The sequence below is a fragment of the Sceloporus occidentalis genome, unplaced genomic scaffold, assembly GCF_023333645.1.
Source record: "Sceloporus occidentalis isolate IW3139 unplaced genomic scaffold, rSceOcc1.0.p SCAF_3, whole genome shotgun sequence".
Classification (NCBI taxonomy): Eukaryota; Metazoa; Chordata; class Lepidosauria; order Squamata; family Phrynosomatidae; genus Sceloporus; species Sceloporus occidentalis.
Genome location: NW_028316983.1, coordinates 4,677,513 through 4,690,970, shown reverse-complemented (window position 1 = coordinate 4,690,970; position 13,458 = coordinate 4,677,513). Strand labels below are relative to the sequence as shown.

Genomic DNA, 13,458 nt, shown 5'->3' with positions numbered 1-13,458 from the left:
TCTAGAAAAAAACCCTAAAGAGTAAAGATATACAACTGAGCACTAAAGTTGGAACCATCCAAGCCATTGTATCCCCCTTCGCCATGTACCGATGTGAGGGCTGGACAGTAAAGAAAGCAGATAGGAGGAAAATTAACTCAATTGAGATGTGGTGCTAGAGAAGAATGCTGAGGATACTGGGGAGAGTCAAAATGGATCCTTCAACAGATCAAGCCGGAAATCTCCCTGGAAGCCAAAATGGCAAAACTGAGGCCCCATTCATACTGGTCTAAAATACCTGGAAGGAACTGGGCTGATCCGGATGCCCCTCCCCCGAATCGCTCCGTTAGCAAGTGCCCACTACAAATTTGAAATCGAATGCATTTTGACTGCAAATTAGAAATCGAATGCATTCTGTGTCTGCTGGCGAGGTGGCCGCTGCCAATCAAGCTATCGTCATGGTGACGTTTGCAGGGCATCGGGGAAAGTGTCCTCCCTTTTTAAAGAGCCAGGCACAGGGATTTCAGCGGCTGAAGCAGGGAGAGAGATGCCTCTCTCTCTCTCTCTCTCTCTCTTTTTATAAACCTGTGGGCTTTGGGGTCAGATCTGCCCCTGTCCCAGGCAAAGGATGGGATTGCCATGCATTTTTTTATGCTTTTAAAAGCAACATTAGCTTTCCCTTTGCTTCCCTTGCTGTATCTGCTCAAGAAGACAAACCATGCGCATATTCGCTCCAAAAAAATTGTTAAAAATGTAACATTGATTGTTTGCAACATTTGTAGCTTCCCCCTCTGCAGAAGGCAAGGAGATCCAAGGATATAAAGTGCAAGCCCAGCTCCATCTGCCTCTGGAATACAAACATAATGTATTCAATGCGCATATTCGCTCCAAAAAAATTGTTAAAAATGTAACGTTGATTGTTTGCAACATTTGTAGCTTCCCCCTCTGCAGAGGGCAAGGAGATCCAAGGATATAAAGTGCAAGCCCAGCTCCATCTGCCTCTGGAATACAAACATAATGTATTCAATGCGCATATTCGCTAAAAAAAAATTGTTTGAATTTGAAAAGGGGGGGGGGGGGGGTTGCCTGACATGAGCTCCGTTCGTGACCTGAATTTTTTCCTCCTGCAAGGGAAGGAATGCCCAGCGACAGAGGGCTTTGGGCAGGGGATGCAGGGAAAAGAGGCTCCTAAAGAATGCCTTCCCTTGCTCTCTTCTTCCCAGGGCTCTTTCCTCCTCCCCCTCCCCTCCGATGAGGGGAGGAAATGCCTTGCCCTTTGCCCACCCTCTGACCTAAATCCCTCCCTCAATTTGCCTCGATCGTGATCGAGGCCAAGTTCTCATTCCCAGGACCCGGGGTTTTCCAAAAGAAACGGTATTTGCACCGATTTCAAAAACACCGCGCTAGGGGCCATTTAACACGGAACGGGTGTGCAAGCCCCGGATTCGCTTGTGTGAGATTCGGGGTGAGTAGGAACTTCACGTGATTGAATCGGTTTGAAAACCGATTTTTTTTTGTAGTGTGAATGGGCCCTGAGGCTGTCGTACTTTGGCCACATCATGAGAAGGCATGAATCATTGGAAAAGACAATGATGCTGGGAAAGGTGGAAGACAGCAGAAAGAGAAGAAGACCACACGCCAGATGGCTAGACTAAATCAGGACTCCCTAATGCAGCCTTGTCAAATTTGGGTCCCTATGGCTGCCACATAAAACTGCAGTTCATGAGCCCCAGGTTTTTGTTGTTTGACTAGGGATAAAAGTATGCTACAAATTAGCACAGTGTCTGGATAGCTGGAGTTAAACATTGCCTCATTTGGCTTATTCCACCACTTTAGCTGCCCCCAGAGCATCGCAAAGCTAAACACTCTGCTATACCTTAACTGACATAGCAACATCCTATGGGATGCTGGGGTTTATAGTTTGGTGAGGCACTAGACCTCTCTGGCAGAGAATTCTAAATCCCTCTTTCCCTAAACTACAAACAATTCAACAGAAGGTTACCATGACAATTAAAGTAGAATCATAACTGCACAGTGTGAAAGGGCCCCAGAATGATTCCCTGGCACTGGACATCTGACAAGCCCTTGTTGCTTGTGAGCTGCAGAGGTGGCAGATGTTTTTGAAAGATGCCATTCCAACGCTGTTACCTGGGTAGAACTGTAAGGTAGGAAGGCTCCTTAACAACTTTAATAAAGCTTCAACAGCCTACAATTACAGTACAGGTTGAGTCTCCCTTATCTTAAATACTTGGGACCAGGGGTGTTTTTGATTTAAAATTTCATTGGTTTTTTGAATACCTGTATTTGCATAGAAGTACATAATGAGAAATATTGAAGATGGGACCCACAAGTGTAAACACTGTAAACCAAATTATTTCCACTACATGTTGCCATCACAATTTACATTCACACTAATATAAAAATACTGTACATGTTTACAATTTTTAAACCCACCTAACAACTGAAAAAAGCAGTTAGAAAGGACCACAAGGGCCATATAGTTCTGCTGTGCAGAAATACACTATTAAAGCACTCCTGAAAGATGCTTCAGTTTGCCCACCCCTGCTCTAAATGCTTTACAATTGATCTTTACCTGGATTTCTCAAGAAGCAGCTTGCCGAGAAAAGGAAGGGACGCTATCTTTTGGCTTTGTCCTATGCTCCAGCCAGCAATTGCCCCAGGAAGCAAATGGTGGAAGTGCAAGAGCTGTCAGGTAGTTAATCCTGTCCAGATCAAGTCACCAGTTATCAAGCAAGAACAAGGGTGAAGCAAGAGAATGGTTGTCAGCTGGTCCAGAAGTTGTTACAGCAAGTCAATAGTCCAGATACATGAAGCCAGCAAGGAGTATGGCCAGAGTCATGAATAACAGCCAGTCCAAGGTCAAGAACGATAAACACTGAAGAATACTGCCAGTCACCAAGTTAGAATGGCTGCAAGCAATAATGATGTCAAGAGGCTGCTGGGAGATGTATAGGCAGCTGTCTCAAAACACCAGGTGCTTAATTAGCATTGCCTATTTAACAGCCTCTGGGATCAGTGCACTCTTTCCTTATCCCTTTAATGATCTGCAAAGGATAGTCATGTGTCTTCAGCATCTTCCACTTCCTGGTGGGGAGCAGCTCCCAGTTCCTTGGGCTCAGAAAGGCCACCATCAGCAGGACTTATCCATTCCTGGGACTCTGACTTATCTGAGTCTGAATTATCTGACTCCAGAGAGTAAGTTATGACAGGTTTATGCTGAATCGTAATATTTATCTTCAAGTAGTCACTGAGCATCCCATATAATGTTTATATAGCTAAAAATTGATAATACAGGCATGTGTTTTATATAGGTAGCCCTCCCTCCCAATCCATGGGGTTACATTCCAGACTTAAGGTTTATAAATGAAATTGTGGATAATAGCAAACCACTATAGAATACCATGGCATTGGAGGTCCCTCAGATGTCCAGAGAGAGAAAAATAAATAATCTGCTGCTTTACTTTAAACTTCTATTTTAAAAAGTTGTTTGGGGGGTTTTTATACACTTTTGGCCTCTGGAAATGCTATCTATCTGAGAGTTTGGATGCAGACAAGGTTCCTGTTGGGGCAGCACTGAAGAGAGAGGGGTGGTATCCATTTAAGGCACATATAAATCCTTATATGTGCTTTGGGGACATTTAAATGGCCCCCAAAGTTGAGTGTTAGAGAGGTGGGGATCGGGGAAAGCCCTCACTCGTGGTAACGGCAATGAACACTGGGAAAATCTTCACTGTTGGTGGGTTAAAAGGTAGAAATCCCATATTTTGGCCACAGTGGAAGGACTGCTTGGGAGGAATCCTCACAGTTGGCAGTAGTGGAGGGATTGCATGGGTGGAAAAAAAACCCAGATGGTGGGATAAGGGTGGGAAAACCGCAAAGCTTGTTCTTCTGGTCGTAATCATCACAGCGACCGTTCCCAAATGTCTAACCCTGTTAGGGGATTCTCAAAGTTTCAACATGCTGCTAAACTTCAAAGAGAAAGCCAGTGTGGTGCAGTGGTTTGAGCATTGGACTAGGACTCTGGAGATCAGGGTTCAAATCCCCGGACCTCGGCAAGTCAGACACTCTCAGTCTCAGAGGAAGGCAAAGGCAACCCCACTCTCTGAACACATCTTGCCAAGAAACCTCTATAATAAGTTCATCTTGGAGTCTTCATACATTGAAAATGACTTGAAAGCACACAACAACAGTTCAAAATATGCTCTTCTAGAATGAGGAAGGGCAATGAGCACATGCTACTTCCCTGGCAACAAAGGGAAGGGATGATATGAAAGGGGAACTTCTAACAACCATGCATCATCATTTTGCAAAACGTTTTGCCCTCCTTTGGACACACTCCAGTTTCTCAACATCCTTTTTGAATTGTGCGGCCCAGAACTGGACACAATATTCCAGGTGGGACCTGACCAAAGCAGAATAGATTGGTACGATCACTTCCCTCGATCTAGACACAATACTTCTATTGATGCAGCCTAGACTCACATTGGCCTTTTTAGCTGCAGTATCACACTGTTGACTCATGTTCCACTTCTGGTCTACTAGGACTTCTGGGTGTGAAGCAGACAGCCCCAAAGGTCAGTGTTGGGCAGTGGCAACCATACATGCCCAGTCCCAATGTGGGCGGCTGCTGCAGTCCTGAGCCAGTCCTCTGAAAAGGAGCAGATTTTTTTCCACTCCCTTTTGGCCTGGCTCTTCTGAATTGGGGCAACCTTGAACCAGTTCCGGTCCCTGCATTTGGGGTATGTGTTGTGTAAATGCCACGCCTCCAGCACAGCCTGACGGTGGTCCTTTTGATCCATTTGTTTCAGGTCTTAGATCCTGTTCACATGTAGTCTTGTTAAGCCAGGTGTCTCCCATCCTGTATCTCTGCATTTTATTTTTTCTGACCAAGTGCAGTACCTTCCATTTCTCCCTGTTGAAATTCATTTTGTTAGTTTGTGTTTACATCACAGCCTACATTTCATAATTTTATGACTCCATAGCTACTATGCTGAAACGCTACAAAATCCTGTTAAGGAATGGGGAAGATATGCATCCAATGGATGCTTCATATGTACACAATGCATGCCTGATGTGCCCTGGCACTTCCCAGCTGATGTCTGCATACATTTCCCAATGCACATCAGTGCCCATGGCTCTTCAGGACATTGGCCATTGGTTGCTCCACCAATGGATGCCCTACATTGTAATGTCATGAGTAGTATAAAACCCCCCACATGTGACCCTTCTATGAACTCGTCTCAGGACCGCCGACCACAAGGAGCTGGTCCCATCCCCTTCGGACCGACGGCGTAGCGGCAAGCCGTGTTTGAAAATGACAAGCGGCAGCCATTTTATCGGCGTCAACAAAAGTTTTCGGGGTGGGTGTGAGGTGTCTCCGAACTCGTCTCGGCCTCCCAAAATGAATGGTTCGGAGACCCAGCGCGCTTTGAGCTTCACAAAGGCACAACGCGTGGATGGCGTCCTCACGCTCCGCCCCAGGGGGTGTTTTCAAAAAATGGCGCACTTTTGAGCATCGCCGATTGGCCCAAAGGACCACGCCCCCGTCCCAGATTGGCCTAAATCCCCCCCGCCTCCACAGAAGCCAATGGGGTTGGGGCGAAGGGAACAACGCCCTTGCGGCACGGGGTATATGAAGGGGACCCTCCGCGACATCGGCTACGCCTGCTGCCGCCCACTGTCACCTGCTGTCGAGCGCGATCGCTTTTGGGAATGACCTACCTGCAAAATGGAGAATTTCACAGAGGGACGTGCGGCGGAGGAAGATTCTACCCCAACTTCTCCCGGGGATGAGCAGAGAAGGAACAGGCATCTCAAGGACATGACTGAAAACATATGCAAACTGTATGAAAGTATGACAAAGCTGGTGATTGAGAAGCAGATCTACGGTTCTCCAGAAGACCTGAAGTCCCGCTTTGAAAAATAGATAGCTGAAAATTGCCTAAACTGCTTAGAAGTGTCTTCCGATGATGATGATAGCGGATACGCTGGAGAAATCTCAAGCAGTGAGGAAGACCTGTACATGACAATGGAGCCCCTAAACTCTGAAGCGGAGGAGCCCATTTATGAAGATATGGCCCCACCCAACAGGGTAATGTTCCTTGCCGAATAGCTGCTGCTGCTGTGTGTGTGTGTGTGTGTGTTAATGTACAATGAGTTGTTTTTCTTTGTGTTTTTACGACAGAGAAAAGATAAAGAAACTCCCCAGGAGACAACCGCTGAGAGCTCTGGGAGAAATATACAAGAAGTCACAGAGGCCGTCTCCAGAGATTCAAAATGCTGTCTGAACTGCGTATGTGTAAATGTGATCAATGCTGGATCAAAAGAGGAAGAGGAGAAATAACTCTTTAATTGACGTGAAAAGATCAATAAAATAATATGTTTTAAAACACTGTGTCTTTTTTAAGCTGGGGAGATCAGGGTTTGTTTGTTTTTTTGGAACTAGAGTCACCCTAGAAAAATTACCAAATATCTCACCCCAAAGCAGTCAGCAGGAGTGCCCTTATCTCTTGCAATATAGAGACAAGCTGGAGAAAAGACAGCTCCCCATGCACACATTTGTTCAAGGCCCCTATAAGTGGAAATGAACCATTCTAAATGTATGTATCCCAGCCTGCCTGTGGCCTGCTGAAATACATGTTATTTCTTCAAGAGCATAAATTTGTTAAAATGCCCAAGGTCTAAATATTCTCACAAAACGAGCCGTTTTCACAATTGGCAAAAGACTTCCGTGTGCAGAAAAGCAAGACTCTCTGTGTGTCATTAGGCTTCTTTCTTATCTCACCAGCCAGAAGGCAGTTGCAGAAGCAAGCAACAGGCTAATATCTGATCAAGCAGGACGTACCAGGTGGAAATTTACAAGTTCTCTCTCTCTCTGAAACAGCCATCTATCTTAAGTCTTAAAAATGAGACAGGGAAAATTAAGTGTGTGTATATGTATATATATATATACACACACATATACATATATATATACACATACATACACACACACACACACACACACACACACACACACACCCCTTCATATATAGGGTCCAACCTTGCAGAATTCTTTTCCCATAGAAAATCCAACAACCCACAGGTGTTTTAGGAGGGTATTGAAGGAACATAATAATAATAGAAGTGTTTGCCAAACAAACTCTCCAAGGGATGTTTTTACAAAGCTGGGGGTATGAAACATGAGGGAAATAAAAGGTTGACGGGATTTTAAAGCAAGAATTGCATAAAGGGTCTTTGAAAGCTGATCAAGGCATTTAGCCTGCTTTTTTCCTCAACAACTAGAGGGCGTCGAAACAAAGATTGCTTCAGCAAGGGTCCCAAGAATCATCTATCCCAGCTCAGAGCTGCCATTCAGGAACTCTCTTTTTAATGAACACAAAAATATGAAATTTAATTTTCTGGGCATGTAAAAGAGCAGGTGTTGGGTGGGGGTAGAGGGTGTGGAGAGGGAGACACCCCTGAAGATAAAAAATAACGTTATCAGTCCACAGCATATTCGGACTTCATACCCAAAACAGGGGTGTAAAAGAGCAGGTGTTGGGTGGGGATAGAGGATGTGGAGAGGGAGAGGGGGTCCATGCTGTTCCCCTGCAGGCCCCCCCTAAAATAGGAGACAGAGGGTGGGGGGAATACGTGGCAGTGGGTCCAAAAAGCTACGCCTACCGCTTTTCGGATAACTCCGCGTGTATAAAGGTTAAAGGGATCACTCTGAATTCTGCCAACAGCGAGAAGATCACCTTTAACAGTCTGAAAGATTTGATTTTTTCCTACATCTCAGACAGGGACGGACAGACCCCCCGAGAGTTTTCTGATAGAAACCAGGCCCCTCAGGAAAACGCAAAGAGTCGTTTATGATAAAAGGGTCATTGTGGACGATTTCAAATCTGTACCCTACAGCTATTGAAAATATGGATACCTGCTTGCAGCATCCTTTCTCGATGATTTTGGCAGGCCCTAGCAATTGTGGGAAAAGTTACTTTATAAAAAATGTATTGCAATATGCTGATCATGTGCTTTCTGTCAAACCCGATAACGTGGTATGGTTTTATCGTGTTGGCAACCTCTGTATAAGGAACTGATGTCTAAATATTCTTTTATTCGGTTTGTGGAGGGTTTGCCTTCCACTCTGGATGATGATGTTTTACTTCCACCCAGTAAAGTTAATCTGGTGATATTGGATGACTTAATGGAAAAAGCTTGTGAAAATGAATCTGTTCAGGTGGCTTTTACAAAGCTGTGTCATCATAAAAATCTGAGCATCATATACGTCATTCAGAATTTGTTTTGCTCCGGGAAGCAGGGGCGAACAATCAGCCTTAATGCTAAATATATAGTTCTCTTTAAGAATCCTCGAGACAAACTGCAGATATTGGTTCTAGCCCGACAAATGTATGCTAAAAACACAGCCTTCTTTTTAGACGCTTTCAACGATGCCACCCTAAAGCCGTATCGCTACTTACTGATAGACCTCCAAGCAGCAACTCCCGAAACATACAGATTACGCTCAGGGCTTTTTCCGCCCGATCTTCCGGCGGTCTATGTTCCAAAAAAGCCTTCAGGGCCTTATAAAAGACACTGATTCCTACGTACTGAACTTTTAAGTCCCCACTGGCAGCCGCATCAGCATGTCCGCCAATATAAAGAAAAACATGGCCCTCTTGAAAATCCTTATTAAAGCGGTGCCCAAGCAAAGAAGAGCTATTTTTGCGGTGCCTCTGAGAGTCTTATAGCGGCTATTGCTGAGATAGCCCTTGATACTTTGAGAGGTAACGTCCCCTTAAAACCTGAGCAGTTTAAGGCCCTAAAAAAGAAGAAGACTTTCATCAGGCAGCTGAGCAATAAAAAGCTGTCGTTAAAAAAGAAGAAGCACCTCATTGAACAGAGCGGAGGATTCATCGGCCCCTTGCTCAGTTTTGCTATCCCTCTCCTGACCAGCCTCCTCACAAAGTAAAGATGGAATATGCCGAGAAAATGTATCTGGTTCCCAGTAAAAATTTGGAAGATCTGCGAGGAGAGCCGGAAAATATCAGAAATGCTACGATGAGACGCCTGGACTCGGACATGAGAGGAATTCTCTTAAGGACAGACTTGTCTGAATATGAAAAGGCTAAGCTCTACACCAGTGTTCTGCAGTGCTTTCTAACCCTAAACAGGATGGGTGAAATGGAGAAAACTCCTACTCTCCCCGACCTTCTACCACCACCGCCTCCATCACCATCAGGGTCCCAGGGGCTAGACTAACCTCCACAACGAGGAGGTCATATTCCATCGTCGCCCCGGCCCTCTGGAATACGCTGCCCATGGAGCTCCGCTCGGCCACCTCCCTGGCCCAGTTTAAGAAGGAACTAAAAACCTTCTTATTTCAATCTGCCTTCCCCGAATGAAGTTCCAGCTGGTCTTCCCCCCCCGATGACAATGGTGATCGGCTGATGGTGTTTTAATTTTGTTTTTAATATGACTGTATTGTATTTTTATGTTGTTTCTGTATTGTTATTGTGTTGTTCACCGCCCTGATCGATGGAAGGGCGGTATACAAATAAAATTTTTATTTTATTTATTTTATTAATACCCCCGCCTCCTCCTGAAAAGGATGCTTCCATTCGAGAGATTTTGGAAGGTGTCCACGCTCGCTACAGGAAAAATGCCGAGCTTCTGCTAAACAAATTAAGTCAGCATAAAGATGTCTCTTCGTGGGATGATCGAGGATCCTTTCTGTATAGAGGGAAAGCCCTGCCTGGCTCCAACATCCTCGATTTGATCAGAGGCATCACCCATTCTAACGCCATCCCTGATAAGAGAAAACCTCAAGGATGGGATATTTTTCTGAAAGCTCTGGCGGAGGTAAATATGCCCACTTCTCTCGTAGGAAATATGGACGTTAGACAGACGGTGGAGAACCTGAAAATCCCCTCCTTACCACCAAAGACTCCTCGTTCCCGACCCAAAAGACCATTCAAGAGACCTCCCTGGTTAAAGCTGGAACCCATCCCTGAGACCCCTTCGAGAGACCTCGATAAGAAACCCGAATGGCTAACTTTCTAACCTGTGTAAATAAATAAACGCAACAAGTTTGAATCGTAAATCGGTTTCTCTTTCTTTTATTGTATTAGGCTTACAATTGGTTTTTACAGAGTGGGCAGCATGTCTGAACATGTTGAAATAAGTCGTAAGGCTTCCGGCACAATTGAGCTTTTCTGTTTCTGACAAACCTTATGACCATCCGATCGTTTTTCAAAACATCATCGGAATACAGTTTTAAAATCCGGTCGAAAGATAATCCCCCGGCTCTGCTTTGTAAAAAGAATACACAATGGTGCCCGCAGGTCACAGCCCGGGGGTGCTGCAGCTGCTTCTATCTCTTCAGCCTGGTGTTCTAAAAACTTGGTGATGGTCTTAGGAAGACGGGGATCATCAGGGGCCATGCCGTAGGAATCAAAAAACTCCCCCGGCCCCTCTGGTGGCAGGTAGATAGCGATCCAGTGTTCTCCCGGTAAATGGTGAGGATGGGTGTTCACTACTAATCCCGCGGGTCTTTTGGCGAGGTATCTCTTTGGAAGCAAATCGCAGGGGTATACGTCTAGAAAGGACTTGTTCCGATATAATAACCGCAATATCTGACTCGTGTTCATCTTCACATGTAATCAAAGAGGATGTTTCTGGTGTGGTTGATTTCGATCACATTGTCGAACACTCCGTACAGGATCACATTAATAGTATTTGGCAGGGGTTAAGCAAACCGGATCTCGGCTCTGAGGTTTCCCGTTTTTATGAGAGAATAGCGGTCGGCGCAAGTCTGTCCCTGAGACAGGTCGAAGCCGTACAAGGTATACCCTTTCAAAAACTCATTACGATTAATTAGAAGGGCCTGGTCTTTCATTTCTTTCCCCGTCACTTGTACCAGCTGCATGAACTCCCTCACGCACTGACCCAGGGGATAATTGGGTTGGAGGGGCTTTGATGGTACTTGAACCCCATCGACGTATAGGGCCACGAAATTAACGTTGAAGTGTTTGAAATTGAAGGGATTTCGGGCATAGTCTCCGCTAAAAGTGGCGCTGTCGACAAAACCTACGACGATCTGCTTAGGCAGCTGTCCCAAGAAGAGGTTTTCCTGGTTGCATACGAGGCTTCCTCCGGGTATACTGAACACCTTCATCCCCACACGCTCGATGGGGTACTTGGCGTTAGCAGTAAGCAGAGCTTCTGCATGGCCCAAGCGGACAGCTGGTGAAATTTTCACCCGCTTCACAAACAGGGCGGCGTTCAAAATATGCACTTTGTAACGATCAGCTAAAAGGCCGCTCATCAGACAAAATGTGTCCTTGCTGCGTGTGAGTTTAATTTTCACATCCACGCCATTCAGCAACATTTTATCCTGAAAGAACAAATCGCCGTGCAGAGGGCCCATCAGATCCCATTTGCAGCTGCCGGCTGTTTGAGCCGCCCTAGCTCTAAACCCTCTGTTTCCGGCATCTGTGAGGAGAGTTTGCTCCATCAGTCTGGCGGTATCTTTATGGAAGCCCGCGGCCGTGAACTGGGTTCTCAGGGTGTCGCCGCTGTAATTCAGAATCAGTTCCATCATTGCGCGGTATGGATAACAATTATTGCTCTGAGTGATCAACTGGTCTCCCAGGACGACATCGAGTTGAGAAAAAAGAGAGGCTATGGGGTAATTGATTAAGGCCACTTGGGTGTCGTCGTTGATATCGGAGTCGTCCTCTTTTGTTATTTTACAACAGATGTATAAAAGAGTGTTGTTTAGATTGATGTAGTCTTCGCTGTTTCCTGTGATACAAAAATCCAGAGGCGCGTTGGGGGAAAGGGCAGCCAAAGGCGGAACCTCGATATACGTACTGCTCTCGATGCTGGTTTGGGTTGGGGATAATTGAAAGAGATCCAATTCGGACTTGGCGCATTCTTCAGAGGTTCCGTGAATGAATGCCATCTTAAAATATCTCTCTTCTATTCTTTTTCACCTCACCCTTTTTCTTCAGCGCAGCCTTCTTCTTCTCCGCCGTCCGCCGCTTCTGAACCTTTGTTTGCCACACCACCATCCTTTTTAAAGGCACCGGTGGTCCCCACCGCTGTTGAGACGTCTTTCGCTTCACCCCGCTCCTTCTTTTCAAGTAAGCCACACCCGAGCCCTCTTGGGGTTGCATTTTGTCTATAACTCTTCCCACAACGTCCCCCGCAATGTTGTTCACCGCCGTCTTAACATGAGGTTTGATCAATTCCAGACCCTGCCTCAGAAAAGGAACAGCTTTTCGAAAAAGCCCGCGAAATATTCCTCCCAACCCCGCTCCGTACATCATAGGCGCCCCTACGGAGCCAGGCAATCCTTGTCCGGCCTGAGCCCTGTAGTAGGACCTGTAAGCATCGATGTCCCCGTAGTCTTTTAACACAACCATTTTTTAAATTTAAAGATAATCTTTTCGGGGTCGAAAGTGCAACCTCACTATCACCTTCCCAACACGAAATGGCATGTGTCTGTTTAAATCTGTCTTTATTTCAACGGTAATCGTGTGAATGTGGCTCTTACTGACGGGGATATAATACGGCCTATCATAGACCATGGTGATACACTCGTGACTTTTTCCTCTGACCGGTACGCAGCACAGCAGCGGCACCGAGAAATCTCCAACAATCTGGTGCTCTATAATATCCGTGTATAGGTACAAAGAGGTGAATCCTCCGGTAATGTCTGCTGTGCGGTGTGGTTTCACTGGGCTTCTATGGGTATTGTATATACCCATTAAGCGGGATAGTTCCTCAGATGCTGAAAACTCATAAACTTCAGGCCCTCTAAAGTGCACTTTGCCCGTCACCGAATCGTAATAGAGAAACACGTCGGGAGGGTTTGTTTTGCGCGTCTATATATTATAATTCATGGCTTTCACAATATCGGGGATGTCCTTGTAATACCCTTTCTTCAGCTGGAACTCCCAGTCCTTTGAGTCTTTGGACAGCCGAAACGTCATATGCTCTGTAACCGTGAACCAGCTGTTGGGATACTGTATCTCTGCTAGCCCCACTTCCCATTCTCCTTGCAAATCTAAAAGTTGAGCCAGCTGTATCGTGAAATTGGAATTCGTATTATGGGGATAGGCGTCTAGACTGGCGTTACTGGGAAGAGTAATATAAAACCCGCCACTCATTTCTCTCGCTCCTTTGATTTCTGTTCAGGATCCATGAGCTCCAAATCGGCTACCCAGCTGTTAAATTTATCAGGCCACCCTAACCACTTCACCAAGTGGTATTTTTTCTTTTTTCTGATCCTTGTGGATATAAATTTTTCAACTTGGTAGCTCCTATTCTGCGGATCATTCACTTTTTGTAATTCCTCAGGGTAGAAACCTCCCAACACCGCTTCACTGTCATAATCTTTTAGCCGGTAAACGGGCCTCTTTCCTCTTCTGTGAACCTCGTCAACTATGAAAATTTCCTGAGAATACGTCC

General features: G+C 45.6%; 1 protein-coding gene and 1 non-coding gene across 2 annotated transcripts; one reads left to right on the top strand and one right to left on the bottom strand.

Annotated features, from left to right (window-relative positions):
• Positions 1–1,649: 1,649 nt before the first annotated feature.
• Positions 1,650–1,754, top strand: LOC149315474 (small nucleolar RNA SNORA5). Its single transcript, XR_016280781.1, has one exon. It is a non-coding gene; the product is annotated as a small nucleolar RNA SNORA5 (small nucleolar RNA).
• An 8,975-nt stretch (positions 1,755–10,729) lies between these two features.
• On the bottom strand, positions 10,730–11,947 carry LOC149315473 (uncharacterized protein F54H12.2-like). Its single transcript, XM_089513316.1, has one exon. The coding sequence runs from the start codon at positions 11,945–11,947 to the stop codon at positions 10,730–10,732; it is 1,218 nt and encodes a 405-aa protein (XP_089369442.1).
• Positions 11,948–13,458: the final 1,511 nt, after the last annotated feature.